Source organism: Papaver somniferum, chromosome 8 (genome assembly GCF_003573695.1).
Source record: "Papaver somniferum cultivar HN1 chromosome 8, ASM357369v1, whole genome shotgun sequence".
Taxonomy (NCBI): domain Eukaryota; kingdom Viridiplantae; phylum Streptophyta; class Magnoliopsida; order Ranunculales; family Papaveraceae; genus Papaver; species Papaver somniferum.
Genome location: NC_039365.1, coordinates 59,840,030 through 59,859,514, shown reverse-complemented (window position 1 = coordinate 59,859,514; position 19,485 = coordinate 59,840,030). Strand labels below are relative to the sequence as shown.

At 35.4% G+C, this 19,485-nt stretch overlaps 1 protein-coding gene across 2 annotated transcripts; it reads left to right on the top strand.

The window, feature by feature from the left end:
• Positions 1 to 12,038: 12,038 nt before the first annotated feature.
• LOC113301294 (ubiquitin receptor RAD23b-like) lies at positions 12,039 to 19,072 on the top strand. Of its 2 annotated transcripts, none has more exons than XM_026550061.1 (13): positions 12,039 to 12,254; positions 12,888 to 13,049; positions 15,566 to 15,604; positions 15,693 to 15,763; positions 15,862 to 15,906; positions 16,162 to 16,339; positions 16,418 to 16,555; positions 16,631 to 16,696; positions 17,438 to 17,485; positions 17,566 to 17,678; positions 18,227 to 18,305; positions 18,390 to 18,509; positions 18,616 to 19,072. In XM_026550061.1, the coding sequence occupies exons 1-12, from the start codon at positions 12,189 to 12,191 to the stop codon at positions 18,504 to 18,506; spliced, it is 1,122 nt and encodes a 373-aa protein (XP_026405846.1). In that variant the 5' UTR covers positions 12,039 to 12,188; the 3' UTR covers positions 18,507 to 18,509; positions 18,616 to 19,072. The 2 variants fall into 2 exon arrangements, with proteins under 2 accessions (XP_026405846.1, XP_026405847.1); XM_026550062.1 differs by lacking the exon at positions 12,039 to 12,254 and adding an exon at positions 12,755 to 12,772.
• The last annotated feature ends 413 nt before the right edge of the window (positions 19,073 to 19,485 follow it).

Genomic DNA, 19,485 nt, shown 5'->3' with positions numbered 1-19,485 from the left:
AATGATGTTGAATATGAACCTAATTTAGAGGAACATGAATCGACTAATGACACCACCACTTTTAATGAGGACCAATATGCATGCTACCATGATGATGATTATGATGATTATGATGATATGTTAGAAGAACATGAAAATATTGTGGAACCTGTTGGTTCAATAACATATGGCTTCTCGCCCTCGACCTGCATGAATGTTGTTCTTTCTAATACTCATTGTAATTCATATGATTTTGATATTGACATGGGATTCGTACAATTATTCTGTGAAGATGAACATGACATAGGAATAGTTGAATCTTCTGTAGACACTAATATGCATGAAAATATATTTGATGTGTCTGATTCTCTACCTAGGTCACATTGTGATATTTCTCCTGATTTGCCAATGCATGAGAAAGAATTTGTTGATGATGTTGATGATTCTGAGTGTGAACTTGCTAAACTGATTGATGATTGTGAGCATGATGTGACATGTGTGGATAACTTAGGAGATTTTGATTTGATTAATAATGACGCACCTATTCTCCTACATGAGTCACAATCTGTTGGCCTTCCACCCAACCTAGATTTGGTTTGTACCAATATTGTAAAACCAATTTTTCTGAAAATTCCTAATCTAGGTTTGGAACTGTGTGCTTCCCAAGTCCTCTTGGACTATTTTGCTTCTAAGTATAATACATTTGAGGAACCACAGTTGGAATTAGCATGTTTGCCCGTCCCTAGCACAGTTCATTTCGAGCTAGACCTTTTGCATGATGAACCCCCGAAACTGCGCGATTTTGTTTTCAAAATTATATCTTCTGTAAAATCCAGGTTTGGGGGTAGCTCATTTTGTTTCACAGTTTCACTTGCGTTTCTTTCCTATTATTATTTGAAGCTGTTGAAACCTCTACACTTTGTCTTTTGGGTTGATCCTCAACTCTTTAGACTTTTGGTGTATGGTGAATTTTTTTGTATATAATCCAGTAGATAAAATTTTAAAAACCCTTTTGTTCCTTTTGTATATATTTTGCTAATCCAATATGATCTCGGCTGAAATATGTTGGATTGTTTGCCTTGAATAACGGAGTTTTAATTCTGCTTTCGCCGAAATCGGGTATTCTCTCTCCTGTTACTCTACTCAGCATGTCCCTTTCCATATGTTGCATTTTAATTCTTTCCATATTTTGAAACATTGAGGACAATGTTTAGTTTAGGTTTGGGGGTATAGAGTAGATACCATGATAATATGCTATAATTGAAAACGAACTCCTTCTTCTTTTTGAAAAATTTGAAAAATTCCAAAAAAATTGAAAAATCAAAATTCAAAAAAAAAATTAAAAAATTGAAAAAAATCATAAAAAATGGAGCTCATTTACCTTGAAATGTTGACTCTTGTGCAAATATGTATTTTTATTAGGAGTCTTAGTCTAGATATTTAGGCACCCTGATTCTAGCACAATTCACATAGTGATAAGAAATTTGCACGCGCACGATCTACCAATACATGTATGGCCTCGATCTTCAAGGTGTTTGATAGGAAGTTACGATTGCCAATCACTTTAGAATACTGAACGAAACTTGACTAGCTTGTTCTTTGGTTGGTTGGGATAGAAGGTGGAGGTTACATTAAGAAAGACAACCATCGAATTTAACTGGGTGCATCAAAAAGGGCTACCTCTTGCAAAGTGTCATGTAATCTTTTGTTTCCTTTTGTATATGTATCAAAAGTGTTTCCTTGTTCAAAAAAAAAAAAAAAAAAAAAAAAAAAAAAAAAAAAAAAAAAAAAAAAAAAAAAAAAAAAAAAAAAAAAAAAAAAAAAAAAAAAAAAAAAAAAAAAAAAAAAAAAAAAAAAAAAAAAAAAAAAAAAAATCAAGTATTTATCAATTCCATCCTCTCTTGTTCCAAAAATAAAAAGAGAGTAGTAAATGTAAATAAGAGTCATGTAAATAGTCATCTTTTGTTGTTTCATTGTAATAAGCAAGGAGGGTGTATGCCATTGATGTACAACGCGAGCAATTGTGAAATACCTCCAACTCATTCACAATTCTCGTAAAGTCCGGACAGCTAGCTAGATTTCGACCTTGGTTCTTAGCCTGAGAAACTATCTCTTGGTGATTAGTAGTCATAACTTCAGATCTTTCTTTACACATGTGTAGATACACTTTACACTCTTATCACATGTCTTTTTTTGTTATCAGTGCTAGGATTGTGCCTTTGATAGCTAGATTGACATCTCCATTTTGCTGTGAGCTTAAACTGTTTTGCACATGTCACATTTGATGGAATCTGAGCTCATATTTTGTCCTTAGGTTTTGTAGGCACACCTATGGTAAACCTTCACGAGACTTCAACTCATCCACTAGGGACACTTAGTGGTTTAAAAGGCTTAGTGCATACGCTAAATGCATTCGAGAGACCAGCGACAGTGGTATAGTTAGGATTTCCTTAGTTTGTTTTTACTTGAGGACAAGTAAAATTCAGGTTTGGGGGTATTTGAATGATGAGTGCCAAATATTGTATATATTTATCCCTTTTTGTTGGCATTTAACTCATCTTTTGCGCATTAATTCTACATTTTATCCCATATTCTGTGTTTTCGTTGTTTTCAAGAATAAATAATTTTCTTAATTAATTTTGCATTTTTAGGTACTAAATAAATCCTGGTTATCTCACGGAGCGAAAAGAGCAAAGGAACGGCAAAGACTCTCGATAGGAGGAAGCGAAGAATGATGTTTGCAAGAGCCGGATCAACTAGAAGTGGGCTTGAAGAAGGAAGAATTGTTCTTAAAGAAGATATGGGCTTGGAATACCCAAGGCCCAAAACCCTTACCCAAATCCATTTCCATTATCCATACCCATTTCCATGAGAGCCGTCAGATCGGATCCATCTTGTCATCCAACGGTCGCCTCATCATTGTGCATCAAAATCCGAAGCTCCTGTCAAACACTATAGTACCTAACTCCATCTGAAGCCGTCAGTTTTGTTGTGTCTCATCATCCAACGGTCGTTCCTATCGCACTGTTGGATCATTCCATCACCTTTTCATCTTACGCTTTCGCTTCGCTGATCATCAACCTTTGATACATCCGCCTCACACCCTAGCATCAGAAACCTATACCCCTAACCAAACAGACCCTTCTTCTCCATCGGGTTCTTCTTCCCAAATCAATTTTCCCCAAAACCAGATCCTCCTTCCACCCGACCATGGCAGCCTGCAACTGCTGCTCCTCGAGCTTCACTACACCCCTCTCCGCCTCTACCAAAACCCGTACGCACCACAGTTTTCTCTCCCTAGCCTAGTCGTTTCCCCAAACCCACATCTCTCTGACCTAGGTGTGGAGTTGATGAAACAACTCGAGCTAGGGTTGCAGTATATCAATTGGAGCAGGAAGAGCATCAGAGGGACATCAAGGAGCATGGGTCGAGCAGAATTCACACATGGGTGAGAGAATTTGATTTTCCCCAAATCAATTTAGGGTTTTCAAAATTAGGGTTTTTAGAAATTAGGAATTTGATGTAAGCTATAAATAGAAACTGATGTAGGATGTTAAAACGGTTCTTGGGTCATCCTAGTTCCCCCTAATTGGGTTAATTTGATTTTTCAATTTCAATTTCAATTTCAATTATACTGTCATCACTTGTTCTTCACTGTTAAACCATGTTGTGTATGTTAATGTTCTTGTAATTCCCCTGTTTGACTCACATGTTCTTGTTTTGAGTCTTAATGATTGACAAACATGAAAACTCCTGACTCCAGCATGTTCTAGCTCTCTTGCTAGGGACTTGATGAAGCCCTAGCCCTGTTGTGTAGTTATTCTTGAATGATTAAGCAAGTTTGAATGAACTTAGTTTAGTGACAGATCACTTTCACAATGTATGCCAAGTATACTTTGTAGTTAGGTTCATGAGCTGTTGATAAGCTGCAACTTAAGCTGAATTCATATGTCTTTTGACTAATTGTACCTTAGAAAGACAGTTAGTACTTTGGAAAGAATACCATAGTTGTGTTTAACATGTCTATAGGAGAATGCATAGCTTAAGCTAGGGTGAATTCAATCCCCTAGTTCTCACTCATTCCCCACTGTTCTTCATTCCCATCCACAGTTTCTCTCCCATGTTCTGTTTTAGTAAGTTTTAGCTCCTATCATATTTGCATTTTACTTATTGTTTTACTTCAACACAACAATCTCACTCCATCCTCAATGCTCACTGTTTTGTAAATGCTTCTGTTTAGTGTCAAGTAAATGCTTCTGTTTTGTAACTGCTCACTGTTTGTTTCCCCTCATGCTCACTGTGGTATCTTAACATCACAATCTTTACTTGTTTCACACACTGCCACAATCTTCTTATTTCACCATTTCCACCTCACTGTTCACTGCCCCTAGGAACAAGTTAGCAAAGGAAGCAAGAGACCAAAAATAGCAAATAAGCCCACCTTGTCCCTGTGGAACTGACCTGTGCTTGCCCTGTGTTGCTTGCCGACACTGTGCACTTGCAGTTAGAATTTTTAGGATCATTTCTAGTCCTACCACTTATCTTGCCTACACATGTTGAGTTTTATTAACAAATTTATGGTGGTGGAGATGCAGGTTCTGGAGCCGTGGTGGTATTGGAGCAGGTTTGAAGGAGGATTTTGAAGTCAGTGATGGTGTTTTTCAGAATTGGTGAATTGAAGGAGATGATGAGAAGAAAGAGGATGAACTATTTTAAGTTTCTACTGCTGGTGCTAGTGGTAACAGGTAATTAGCTGATTTCAATTAGGAGGGGAGTTTTTGGTTGTGCTTTCTTGCATGTGTTTGTCCTGATTAAAATGCACATCATATGGAGATGAATTACCTTCTTTTTGTAGAGTTTGTAACTCTGTAAGGGTGAACTATTAAGTTTTGTATACTTGCTCTAGTTTGTTCAGTTATGAGATAGTTTTGATTGTTTTGTATCCACTGGTTTTTTATTTTTGGATGTTCTGTTTTGTTCATTTGTATGAGAAGTGTTGTGACTGCTATGATACTGATATCAGTTGCTTGTCATGTAGTTACTAAGAAGGCTGGCCCCAAGGTGCAGGCTAACAAAGCTGCTAAGGCTGTCAAAGTTGGAGCATCAACCATTAAGAAGAAGGCTAAGAAAATCCGCACATCAGTCACATTTCACAGGCAAAAGACATTGCAGAAGGCAAGGAACCCCAAATACCCACATATTAGTGCACCACCAATATGTGACTGATCCTGAAATATCCAGGTAAGCCTTCTTGATTACTTACGACCATCTACTTCTTTTATTGAAAGGTAGTATATGGATATATAGGTGAGGATATAGGTCTGGAATGGTTTCACTTAACTCATTTTCCCTTTTACATCTGTTTAACTGCACATTACACAAGCCATATGGATGTGTAACTGCACGTTACACAATCCATATGAATGTGTATCTACTAGTTACACATGAAAACTTATTGGTTAGAAGATCAGTACTCTTTTTAGCTTTCATAATACTAGTATTTGACAAGGATTTGATACAGAATAACTTGAACTGGTGTTAATCGATGTGATTACACATGCCATATGCATGTGTAACTTCAAATTACACATGAATTTTTAATGTGTACCAGCTGACTACAGATTCTTGTTTTAGTAGTGTTTAGACAATGGTTTTTTACGAAAGTAAAATCTAAATAACTATTTTCATTTTCTGGATCAATGATGTCTACGCAGGTCTCGATGTGGTTTGCGCGCGCTGAAAGGACACTATTATGAGAAGCACGAACATTTATCAGTGCTCCTGGGTATTTTTGAAGTTTATGCTTGGATAGAGAAATATGTTGGCTACTATCAAGGTGAGAAATAATGATCTTTTGCTCTTTACAGTTGAAAATGTGTGCTTAAGGAGTTGTTAGTTTAATCTGAAACTAGTGTTGATAGACTATGGATGTGTAGCTACTAGTTACACATGTTAACTAGATATATCATGCACACTGAAATAACCAACCAAGGTAATAACACAACACAATTGGCTGTGTAACTGCCAGTTACACTTGCTAACTGAATGTGTAACTGGTAGTTATACATGCTATGTGGATGTGTATATGTTGCATATTTTGTAGTTCTAAGTATGCTTATATTTTGTGCATGTACTCATAAATAAGATCTACAAGACTCAAAAGTGAAGATATGCTTATATTTTGTAGTTCTAAGTATGCTTATATTTTGTATTTTCTAAGTATGCTTATATTTTCAGGTAAGATAATTACATGTGTAACTTCTGATTACACACGTTAAATAACATGTGCAACTCCTATATACACAACCTAATTGCATGTGTAATTTCTGAGAAATTTTTGTGGTGAATTATGTTTTTATCTGTTTTTGTATGGGTCTTTTTTTATGGCTGATGTGAATGTTGTTGTTGCCAGTGTAATTCTCAGTTACACATGACATATGCATGTGCAACTCCCAGTTACACTAGAAGGATGCATGTGTAACTCCGAATTACGCATGGATTTTGTATGTGCCTCAGCTGATTACACATGCTTGTTTAGGGGTGTTTTGACTATGGTATTTCAATGTTTCTATGGAAGTAATTTCTGAATAATTGTAAACTTTTCTATATCAATTGATGTATATGCAGGTATCGATGTGGTTTGCGCGCACTAATAAGACACTAGCTTACCAAGAGAACCAAGAACATTTATCAAAGCTCTGGGATATTCTTGCAATTTATGACTGGATAGATAAGGATGTTGGCTACTGTCCAGGTGAAAAGTGATGATTTTTAGCTCTTTTATAGTTGAAAATGTGTGCTTTATATGGATGTGTAACTCTCAGTTACACAAGTCAGGTGCATTTGTAACTCTCAATTACACATGATATATGCATGTGTAACTCCTAGTTACATATATTATATGCATGTAACTCCTCTTTACACTAGACAGATGCACGTGTCACTCCTAGTTACACATGCTAAAATGAACAAACTTGCAACCAAAAAATTCCACATGCTATGTATCCAAGTCATATGCATGTGTAACTGTCAATTACACATGACAGATACATGTGTAGCTCCCAGTTACACATGCTAAGATAGGTTATCATGTGTCTTTTCTGTGATCTTTGTTCTATAATTTTGCCTTACAATTGTTCTATAATATTATTATTTTTTGTTTTTTGTTCATCAAACCTAATCTATGGATGTTTATTTCGTTGCAGATATGCAAGCATTTTGGAGGGAGGAAGACAAGAAGGAAAGGCAAATATTTAAACTTCATAAAAGCACAAATCAGACGTCAGACGCATGTGTAACTCTCAATTACACTAGATAGATGCATATGTAACTCTCAGTTACACTAGACAGATGCCTGTGTAACTTCTAGTTACACATGCTAAGAAATTATTGTAAATGAATATTAAAGTAATACATGTATTTTTTGTATGTGTTCTTTTTGCTATCTATTTTTTTGATGTGTAACTTTGCATTACACATGGCATAAAGATGTGTAACTTCAGGATACACATGCCATATGCATGTGTAACTTCTGTTTAACATTCACACTGTATTTTAATAATTTTGGGCCTAGATTTAAAAATTTTGGGCTTAAATTTAAATTTATTTAATTTGGGGCTTGACAATATATAAATGGGCATGGATGTCTTTTAATAACTCGGGGCCTAGATTTAAACTTCTTTTAATGAAGGGCCTCATATTATGGGTTATACATTGGTTGGGCCTTAGCCTAATTTTCCCAGTAGAAATATCCCTTTATTTAATGAGATAGGTCAACTAATAATGGGACAAAATTTTAAACTAAGTAGGTCATCTAATAGTGGGACATAGGGATTTTTTCATTTAATCCTAGCTTAGCGGATGCTGGTGTCCAATAAATTTTTAGACTCATAACTGCACCCAAGCCAATATTTATTGGAAAATTAGGCCTAGGCCCCACCCATAATATGAGGCCCCTAGTTAAAAGAGTTTTAAAACCAGGCCCCTAATTAAAAATAAATTTTAATAGAGATTGAAATGACCAGATTGACCTTCACTATATAAGTATCTAACATAGGTTTTCTCTCAAACAAATACGTTTATTTTCATTTGAAGAGAGAGAAACCGGATCTCACCTGAGAAACCTTCCGATCGAGAATTGCAGAGAATTTTTTTTCCAGATCGAACCTAAAACAAAATTCACATTCAGAATCATCAAAGAATCGATCTATCATACTCAAAACAAACATCAGAAGAAGAAAATAAAGGTAGGTTTTCGATCAATCTTCTTCTTCTTCCTGTTTAATCTTTACTTCTTCTTCCTGTTTAATGTTAACTTCTTCTTCCTGTTTAATGTTAACTTCTTCTTCCTCAATTTTGATTCCTGTTGTTACTGATTAATTCGTGTTGATTCAAAAATTTCTGTCTTGCTTGATTGTTGTTGTTACTGATTAATTCGATTCCGATTCGTGTTCTTACTGATTAATTCGATTTTGATTCATGTTGTTGCCGATTTATTCGATTTTGATTCCTATTGTTACTTTTTAATTCGTGGTGATCAAATTTGTTATTGATAATATTATTTTTATAGATCGGAGAAGAAAGAGCAACCGTAAATTCAGTTTCAAACTAGATCGGAGAAGAAGAACAACTGCAGATTCAGTTTTGAACTATTGTTTATCTACGATGATGAAAGGAAGAAAGAGAAAACCTGAAAAAGATCTGACATCAACAGGTATTAATCTTTCAATCGTTTGTGATGATATAATGTTAGTGTTCTTTTGTGATTTTTGCTTCTGAGTTTTGCTTGTGATGATGTCATGAACTAAATTTGATCTCATGCTATGCTTGTAACATGTGTAACTGACGTCTACACATCCAATTTACATATGTAACTTGCGTCTACACATCCAATTAGCTTGTGTAACTTTCCTCTACACATCCAATTAGCATGTGTAACTTTCGTTTACACATTCAATTAGCATGTGTAACTCGAAGTTACACATTCATACAATCAGATGAATATGAGTTTCTCTTACAAAGTTGTATTGAAATGCCTTGATCTGTAGGTTATACTCATAAAACCGTGTTTGTACTTAAATTATTCAGATTACATATGCATGATATTGAGAGTAGGTATATATGATCTTGGATGGCACTAAAAGTATGTAGCTGACATGATATTGATGTAGTGGTTATGCTGGTGATTGCTATATGATAGGTTTTATATTATTTAGCTTGCATTTCTGGTTATGGCACTCTTTTTACAGTGGTGATGGTGGTTACAGGAGTATTGATGGTGCCGGTGGTAGTGGTGGTAGAAGATCCAATGAAAGTGAGATTTGAGTGAAATCAATTGTTGAAAGCGGAGAACGGAGATCAACAATGAGTGATCCGCCTATAAAATTTGATTTAAGAGTAATATTTTGTGTTTGTGTTTTTTTTTTTTTTTTTTGTTGTCTACATTGAGTGATTATTTTGTCTACATTGAATATTATGCTTAAATTTGTATTTATTATTAATGATCTTGTTCAATCAAATGCAATTTTTTTCTAAATATTGGTTGTCTTTTTCTGTAACTATAATTTTGTTACTGTTTTATGTGCCGATGTACAACACGTGTAACTTTCTTCTACACATCCAATTAGCATATGTAACTTTTATCTACATACCCAGTAAGCATGTGTAACTTGCATCTACATATCTAATTAGCACGCGTAACTCGCAGTTACACATAAATATAGTGTTCTAGTTCTGAGTCTGTTTTTTCTTTCAATTAGCATGTGCGACTTTCATTTACACATCCAATTAGCATGTGTAACTTGCATTTACTATATTTTTCTTCCAATTAGTATGTGTAACTTTCATCTACACATCCAATTAGCATGTGTAACTTTCGTCTACATGTCCACTTAACATGTGTAACTTGTGTCTACACATCCAATTAGCATGCGTAACTCGCAGTTACACATAAATATAGCTTGTTCCATTTTGAGTCTGTTTATTTCTTATTCATTACAACTCTCATTTTTTTCTCTTTCAGAACAACAATCAAAATATTCTCAAGTACAAATTGTATGAACAAAAATTTGAATTTGGATCACAAGTCTGTCTGCTCGTTCTTGCTATTAAAGCAATAACAAATTAGTGCAAAAAAAATGAGCCAAAAAGACTTGTGATGTCTGTATAACAAAAACTAAGATCAGCTGCATATTTAAACCCTGACAGATTTATCATGTTCCAAACCAAAACAAACCACTATTGGAAGTTTCCATGTTCAATGCAACTCACAACAGCCATGACAACCTGAAAAATATAAACATACAATAAAAATATCAAAAAACAAACAAACACAATTCCTATGCGGCAAGCTAAACATAAAATGAGCAATCAACATACTCAACAAAAGGAAAACAATAGAAATATGAGTACAAGATATGTCTTAAAAGATACAAATACTAGAATTGTTTACAAATACACATGAAACAGGATATATATATGTGTAACTTCAAGTTACATATGCTAAAAATACAACAGAATATATATGTGTAATCTCAAGTTACAAATACTGTAACAAAAAACAACATACCTACATCAATTGTTTTCCTTCTGAAACAAAATTGTATCTTCATCCTCTTTACACATGCTAAAAATACAACAGGATATATATGTGTAACCTCAAGTTACACATAATGTAACAAAAAACTGCATCTCTACATCAACTGTTTTCCTTCTGAAGCAAAATTGTTTTCCTTCTGAAACAAAATTGTTGTTCTTCTGAAACAAAATTGTATCTTCATCCTCTTTACACATGCTTAAAATACAACATGATATATATGTGTAACCTCAAGTTACACATACTGTAACAAAAAAACAGCATGTCTAAATCAATCTGAAGTAGTTATTCTGAAACAAAATTGTTTCTTCATACTCCTCTCAGTATCAACAAAAAATAAAACAACAAATCCACAATAAATTCTCAGATCGGACATGCAAGAACAACAAATAGTTAAAAACAAATTGAAAAAAGTTATAAAATCAAACCAAAATAAAATTCGTACCTAGATTTGTTGTTTTCCTTCTTCTGAAATAATGTTATTTTTCTTCCTCTTCTCAGTATCAACCAAATCATGTTATCAGTATCAACCGAATCAAAAAAAAATTAAAAAAAAAACGAAATAAGAAAGATCCAAATCATAAAAATCAAAATCAATAGAATTCAAAACTAGATCGAAAACACACCTATATTGATTTCTCTATTCCAACCTGTCTTCTTCCTCTTCTCAGACTCAATAAAATCCAAACAAACAAAAAAACGGAAATCAGCAGAAGATCGAAATCAAAAAATTAATCAGAAAAACTAGTGAATCAAACGTATTTGATACAAACAGAAAAGATAAATTGATACAAACCTATTTGTTTTTCTTCAATTCGTCTACTCACTCTCGTCAGATCTGAAAACCAGTGAATAACATCAACAAATTGAGAAAAAAAATTAATGAATTTTTGTTCTTCATCTCGCCTTTAACACAACAAACTAACGAACTCTTGTTCTTCAATGCAACGATTCGTGTGAAGAAAAATTCCAATTCTGTTTCTGAAGAAAAAATCTACTAGAGCAGAGAGAAGAGAGATCTAAAAAAATGATTTGATTTTTTGTTTTTGTTACCGTATAAAACGACTATAAATAGTGGAGGTTAGTTTTGGTATTTTTAGATTTATTAAAAAAGTTGCCGACGTTAGCAATCCGGAAGAATTCAAAACCTGGCCCCAAAAATAAAAGTTCTGGGCCTAGAAATATCAAAGAAAAAATGAAAGTATGAAGTTGATAGTGAAGGATCCATTTTGTGGGGCTTCTATATATTGAACCCATATAATAGGGGGATTATAGTATTTTTCACTTTCAAAAATACATCCATGTCCGATCCAACCATGAACGGGTTGGGTGTTCACCCGCCAAAGTAGGGGTGGTTGGGTCGGGTTGGCGGGTGTGGGTTCATATGCTCACCCCGGCGACCGAGTACGTTCACAGCCCTTCCATAGAGGCCCAGCGCTCAAATAAATGTCGTCTCTCTCTCTCTCCTTTCACGATCTCGATCTCTTCTGGCATACATTTGCTCCCGTTAGGGTTTGGTTTTTGCATACGTTTTCTTTCCCTTTCTCTTTACTTTGTTCTGCTAGGGTTTTACTGATAATCACATTTTCCCTTCCTCTTCCTCTAATCTGTAAACATGAAACTTACTGTCAAGACTTTAAAAGGTAGTCATTTCGATATCAGGGTTCAACCTGGTGATACGGTAATTTTCTAGCTCCATCTCCATCTCTTTTTTCTCTTTCGTGTTGGAATTCAGTGCCCTAGTTATGATAATCAACTGTATAAACTTCGATTTATGAATTTAGAGGTGTTCAAGGCAGAATAATGGCAATAATTTTTAGCTTGTTTGGGTGATTAAGTATTTCGGTTGTTGCGCTTCGAATTAAAATTAATTATAAACAAAACCTTATATTTTCTACAAATGTGGTTTGTTTGTTCTCTTTAGAAGTAAGTTGAAAGCATTAGAAAAAACATCTAGGCAAGTTTCTATTAGTTTAAAGATTAATTGTATTAAAGGTGCTAAAATATGCGTTTGAAGAACTGATTCTGTTGAATTTGACATTTTGGCTAACGGCTTATAGTGTTTGTTTATTTTTTGCTTATTCATTTTCCATTCTTGCGTTCTTGATTTTTTTTTTGTCTGGGTAAAGGGCTTAATTACCCTTCAAATGACATGAGTGGCTAAGATGTCGAATTACGCCTTCAGCTGTAAAGTTATGTGTAAGATCAAGAAAAACAAGTTTAATTCATGTTCATTTACGTTTAGAAACTTGATAATATACTCTTATGCTAAGGTTCTTACTAGTTTACTTAGATATATTCCTTTTGTTTGTAGATTATGGTTGTGAAGAAGAATATTGAAGATGTTCAGGGAAAGGATAACTATCCATTTGGTCAACAGTTACTGATTCATAATGGAAAGGTCTTGAAAGACGAAACCACTTTGGAAGATAATAAAGTCAGTGAGGATGGTTTCCTTGTTGTGATGCTTAGCAAGGTGAATCATTTTCTTCCTTTGCAATATATGTTGTTACTCTTCTGTGCAATTTGTTTCCTTCAGCTTGGATTATTAAAGACTTTCTTGTCTTGGGTTTTCTTTTTCTTCTCCAGTTCTGATTAAATATCCTTGATCTAATGCAATATGTATGTCAATAGTTTTAAATTGTTGTCTGACGTGATTGTATATGTTTGTGTTATTGGTAATGGATACCAGTACAACTGTACAAGTTTAGCAAAATCCAATTGTTGTCGGTAATTCTCCAAGAGATTAATGTGCGGAAGCACTATACCACCAGGTTTGATTTGAGTTATATCAAAGTCAGATTGTTAATGTACCAGAGAGAGCATTTTGGAAATTAGTAATAAGTTTTGAATGTAAGACTTAAGAATCCTTAGTGCTTGAGACTGGTTTTGGTGTACGAAATCACATTAGTATTGATATGTGAAAATCCTGTATGCTAGCATGTTATATCTAGAATCTGAGAGTATTCATTAGCTTTTGCCTTCAAAAAATGAAGATTTACTATGGATTATAGCATTGATACTAGGTGCTCTTCAAATACGAAAAATGCCCTTTCCCGGGTATGCATATCAATTCTGGATTGAGATCCACTGGTTTATTTTCAGCAAGGATGTTCTTCTCTTCATGTAGACTATGCTTACACAAATTCACAACTCTCCAAATTAATCCCCAAAAGAGTTGGTTAGAAATTTACTTATGAAGTGGATGCTTCAAAAAACATTTGATTCTGAGGCCAACTTTTATGGGATTTTACGCATAAAATGATGTCATGTTGCGTTAGGAACATCCTCTTCAAAGAATTAGAGTGATAATTGTTCAGAAGTTTTCTATGCCCTCCTCTTAATTGGATATTAAGGAATATGTACGACCTACAACTATAATTAGGTGTAATGTAGGCAGTTGTGAAGTATGTAGAATTAGTCTTCCTCCATTACTCTCTTATGTTAGCTCTAGGTATTGGATTTGACTTCAGTTGGATGTCGGGAAAGAGTTCGTTTACCACCACCTCATGATTTATTCTTTTGGTTGCTATGCTTATGCAACGCTCATATATTGGGGTATGTAAATAATTTTCAATTTAAACTATGTTATGAGGAATTTCTATGTAGTATTATTTTGCCTGTTAATTGCTTACTGTAATTGGAACTTCTTACTTCATGTTATCAGAAACTTCAAGAAGACTAAAGTCTTTGTTACAACCCTGTCTGATCACTAAATTTTTGTTAGTACATGTTAAGGAAGAGAAATCCCCATGCTTACTAGCATGGGGTATAAGTTTTATGAAAGAAGTGATTTGTTTATATCAGAATTTGAAATGGGCTTTTATCACCAATGTATTGATTGATTGAGGGACCAGCTTGTTTCTGCACTGAGAGTCTCTGGTTGTAATACTGATTTCCATGGTTGGTGAACTGATTCCAGTAGGATGTCTGTTCCAGATCAATGTTCAACACATAAAGCAGTTATAAGGGATTATATAGTCTTCGTATCAAATATAACCTGCCTGGGTGGTTAAGAGATCTTAGTTGGGAGGCCTTATGCTTAATAGTCGACTTGGAGGTTTTCTACAATACTACTTGGTGTGGGTATCTGGAAAGAGTTTCTTTGTTTGATATTTGATAGTAAATTAGGTGTTTTGGGGGCTAGGCGCCGATTCTGGGCGATTTTAGACCGATTTCTTATTAGGCCTTGGGATGTAGGCGCCGCCTAAGCCACAACCCTTAACCAAACAGGTAAAAAAAAAGAGAAAAGAAAGGAAAAAAAGATTAGGAAGAACTGTTTTCCTTGTCAAACGATAGATACTTCCACAATGACCATAACTTCTATTGAATCTTGTAGAAAATTAAGAAAACATGGAGGAAGAAGTGAGAGAGGTCAGTAATGGAGTGAGATGAATGGTAGAGAGGTGGTGGAGGCGTGAAAAGAGAAGAGAATCCGTATGTTTCTAGGGTTTAGTTTTGGAAAAGGATAAATATGCTTTTAAAAGACAACTGCACCCTCATAAAATAATTTTTTTACATGAATATAACTAGACATAAATGATGTATATATTTTTGTGTGTATATATATATATATCCGCCTAGTCCCCGATTAGTCCTCCCAGGCCCAACTCAGCCGCCTCGCACCCGCCTAGTGACTTTTGCTACACAGATCTCTTGCCTTAGGAGTTGAGGTCGATTGGGTAGTTTTGATTATTGGTTGTTTAAGAAAATATAGGGGCAGTTAGTGTTGGGGTTTGGTATAGAGTTAATGGTGTCTTCCTCTTTGTTGTTTAGTGTAAGCATGCTTGAACTGTACCTCATCATTTTACTTCTCCCAAAATTGGAAATTGACAAATAGTTAATTTCTTATGTTTAAAGCTTTTTGCACATATATATGAAGCTTAATTTTATTGTGTTAAAAGTAGTTCTTCAGGTCTCAGTTTTTATGTAAGTTGGTCATTCTATTTGATTCCTATTAGTATGTTTCTTATTCTTCTTGTATCAATGCAGAGTAAATCCTCAGGTTCAGCTGGAGCCTCATCTACTCAGGTAAAATTGTGTGCATCTTTATTTCTTGGTGTATTTTTTTCTTTTTTTTGTATGTTTTCTACTGAAATGTGTGCATCTATTCAACCAGTCCGCACCATCATCTACACCTGCACCAATATCTACGCCTACTCCTGCACCTATAGCTTCTTCCCAGGCCCCGTGAGTGTACATAATTTCACATATCGCGTTTTACAGCATTCGCTTTTGCGTTAATTTTTTTTTAAACTCTTACCTCGTAATTTGTCTATATATTATAGGGCCCCAGCGACTGCCATTTCTGGTTCTGAAAGCGCAGCAGCTGAGTATGGTTTCAATATCAAATTTTCACTTTATTTATTAAGTCACTGCTAGAAAAACCGTGATTGGACTTATGTGCCTGTATGTATAAATTCTCATGTTTGATTAGAAAAAGATTAAAGTTATTGTGTTGCTTTTGGAAATAATTGTTTGCATCTTTGTTTTTCGGTGATAACGTGTACAAGTACCACCTGGATTTTATTACACATGCAAGGATTGAAAATTGGAGATTATTATTGACATTCAGATCTTGCCTGCAGGGTTCTTGCTGATTCCTATGGACAAGCTGCATCCAATTTGGTTGCTGGTAATACTGTTGAGCAAACAATTCAGCAACTAATGGATATGGGTGGTGGTAATTGGGATAGGGAAACTGTTACTCGTGCACTTCGTGCAGCCTACAACAATCCAGAGCGAGCTGTTGACTATTTATACTCGGTATGTCGTTAACTTGGGCGTTAATTTGTTGGTATTTGGTCACTGGTTCAGTGATTCTCTCTCTCTCTCTCTCTCCAGGGTATTCCTGCATCAGCGGAGGTTGCTGTTCCAGTACAAGAATCAGGTGGTGCAAACCCCACCACTGGAACTGGTCTAGCAGGAGCTGCACCTCTTTCTGGAGGACCTAATGCTTCCCCTCTTAACATGTTTCCACAGGTTAGACAGTGTTCCTCCGTATATGTCCAGAATTTTTTTATCTTCCATTCTTTTTCATACTGAGATTTCTTTCAGGAGGCTCTTAATTCTGGAGCTGCTGTTGGTGATGGATCCCTTGATTTCTTAAGAAACAACCAACAGGTTCATTCCTACTCTAGCAATATACTTGTGAAAGTTGAAACTTCTAGTTCTTAATGTGATCGAGATCTATTTAGGTTAAGTATGCGCTTGGCTATTGCATATGATTCAAATCTTCGACTCATCTTTTTCGAAAATTGCCATCGTGAGTGCGTTTACTCGAGGGTGGGTGGTATCAAGGTGCAAGACATCATAAAAGCTTTATGTTGCATTGTTCCTTTCATGGATGTTTTGGTCACTGACCATCAAGAACGTGCAACTGGAAGTTATGCAAATGAACTTTAGTAGTTAAGGTGGTGCAATTAATCCAATATCAATATATTATGAAATTGGTTGGATGGAAAACTCGAATATGAAATAAGTTGTTTTATTTTCGATACATGTGGATGAATGAAAAAAAATGATGTCGTCCTCCAACTTGAGATCCTTAACAATAATAAGCTGACATCCACATATGAATATCAATTTTGATGTCGGGTATCAAGAAGTAGTGAAGAAACCTGCTAAGCTGAGAGCCGCAGGGGATGAATTTCAATCACGTTTTCAACTTTTTTAATATAAGATTTTGGGCATATAAGAAAGAAACCTTTCTGGTTTCTTAAGTCTGGATGAAAATAGTTCCAGCATTTGGAGAAGTACTACACCAATCTCCTTTCACCACTTTCTATGTTAGCTTTCCATGTCATTTGTGCTTACACTTGTTGGTAGTTAACCTTGAGTTGCATTTACTTTTGTGATTTTTAGTTTCAAGCATTGCGTCAAATGGTGCAATCGAATCCACAAATTCTACAGGTGCGTAACTTGTTTTCATTGTGAGCAGTACACTGTACCCAGATTCTTTCTAATGTCCGGGCATACCTTTTCTGTTTCAGCCGATGCTTCAGGAACTAAGTAAGCAAAATCCACAACTTCTGAGACTAATTCAGGAGCATCACGCCGAGTTCCTTCAACTAATAAATGAACCTGTTGAAGGGGGTGAAGGAGGGTGAGTAAACTTCGTTTTGGAGATTTTGCTATTAGTAGCTTGTTTGTTTTGGTACTCTACAGTGATTTGCTGGCGTTATGGATTATGCGCCTTGAACTGTTGTCCATGGCTTGAACTGCTGTCCCTTAAATGACTCTGTAAAATTTGAGAGTGAATGTATTTGTCCTCTCGTACTCTCACCCAAGGAAGCTGCTTTCTTTGGATACTACGATCCCTAAATCAATTTTGTCCAGTGGTCTTTGTTTGCCTATTGAGAAGTGATGTTTTTAGTAACATGTTCTCACCAGATTGGTAACCCTTACATAAGTTAGCGTTTGAATTCTACTACCCTTGAAGATCAACCAATACATGCATCCTGAAGTCTACATTTAGTGATCCTGTACATTATATAGGTCACCAATTAAATCTGTTTGTAACAGGATCTGGATAATTTTTTTGTACTTTATTTCTTTCTTAGCAATCTCTCTGATGCGTTATCATGACCGATTTCTTCTTTGTGATGAATTTCATGCTGATGTACTAAGTTATTCTGTTATTTTCCCCTCCAGAGATTTGTTTGAGCAGCCTGATCAAGAAATGCCTCATGCCATCAGTGTCACACCAGCAGAACAGGAGGCAATTGATCGAGTATGGCTCCTGGCTTTTGTTGGTAACACTTAGGTTTCTACTGTCTTACCTTTTCTTTGTCTTACCATATCTTTTTGTGTTCAGCTTGAAGCAATGGGATTTGATAGAGCGCTTGTGATTGAAGCCTTCTTAGCTTGTGATCGTAATGAGGAGTTGGCAGCTAACTACTTATTGGAGAATGCAGGAGATTTTGAAGATTAATAGGTGACTTGTGACTCTTGGACATTGCAGTTTAAGAGGAAATCTGCTTGTTACTACTTTTGTTTTTGAAGAGAAACTTCTTTAAGTGATTTACTTATCTATTCTGCAGTCGAGGTAGTAACAAACTCCATGGAGACTTCACCTAAATGTTGGCCAGAGTTTGTTTTTTTATAATTTCTGGTAGCGGCTCAACTTACCCAACCGAAGAATATTCATAGGCACTTCCGCATCTGTGATGAAGAAGCCTGGTCTTATAGGTTAATGATTTTGCGGAAGGTTTAATTGGTTTGTATTTGCCAGGAAGTTCTCCTTCTCTGTGGAAAATATGGGCAAGCATTGTATGAGAACTGCTCTGGAATCTATATACAACTGCGTTATCTCTTTTTTCCTTTTTAGTTTCTGCAGTATTAACACATCTGAGGAGAAAAATAGCATGCTATTTACCATGTTTTTGTTTTGTCAAACGGCCCTTGTGCTGCATCATTTGTCCGTTGAAGGCTGTGGCAGATGGATTGGATGGTGTTTGTTCTTGCTCCGTAGTTTTCGTTGTGAATTATCTTTAACCAGTTCTGTTTCAAACTTATTTTTGGCAGAGGAAATGATTTGTTGATACAATTTCGAAGTCTGAAAAAGTCCTGCCGCCCACCAGAGTTGGATAACTTTACTCTTAGCTCTCACACGCGGCGCTAATTAAGAGAGGGTAATCAATGTAATGATATATAGAACAATTCGGCGTAGCGCAAGTCCTATCCCACTGACTTCATTTCAATCTGTCGATTTACCCACGTCAAATTTAGAAAGCATATATACGTGGCTACAAAGTGATCTACAAAATGGGAGTATATCAATTAAGTCACCCTCAATATATAGAATCACACCATGGCCTCACATGCATGGTCAACAGGTGGAAGGATTTTGGGCATTTAAATGACTTATCAGCCAAATGACTAAGCCCTGTTCGCCTTCTCCTTCCGCCATT

Bases quoted from the DNA above. Each gene is read 5' to 3' on its own strand.
- LOC113301294 (XM_026550061.1), top strand. From the start codon at position 12,189: ATGAAACTTACTGTCAAGACTTTAAAAGGTAGTCATTTCGATATCAGG. The intron at 12,255-12,887 runs GTAATTTTCTAG...TTTTGTTTGTAG, and splicing joins GGGTTCAACCTGGTGATACG to ATTATGGTTGTGAAGAAGAA. The intron at 15,907-16,161 runs GTATGGTTTCAA...TCTTGCCTGCAG, and splicing joins TCTGAAAGCGCAGCAGCTGA to GGTTCTTGCTGATTCCTATG.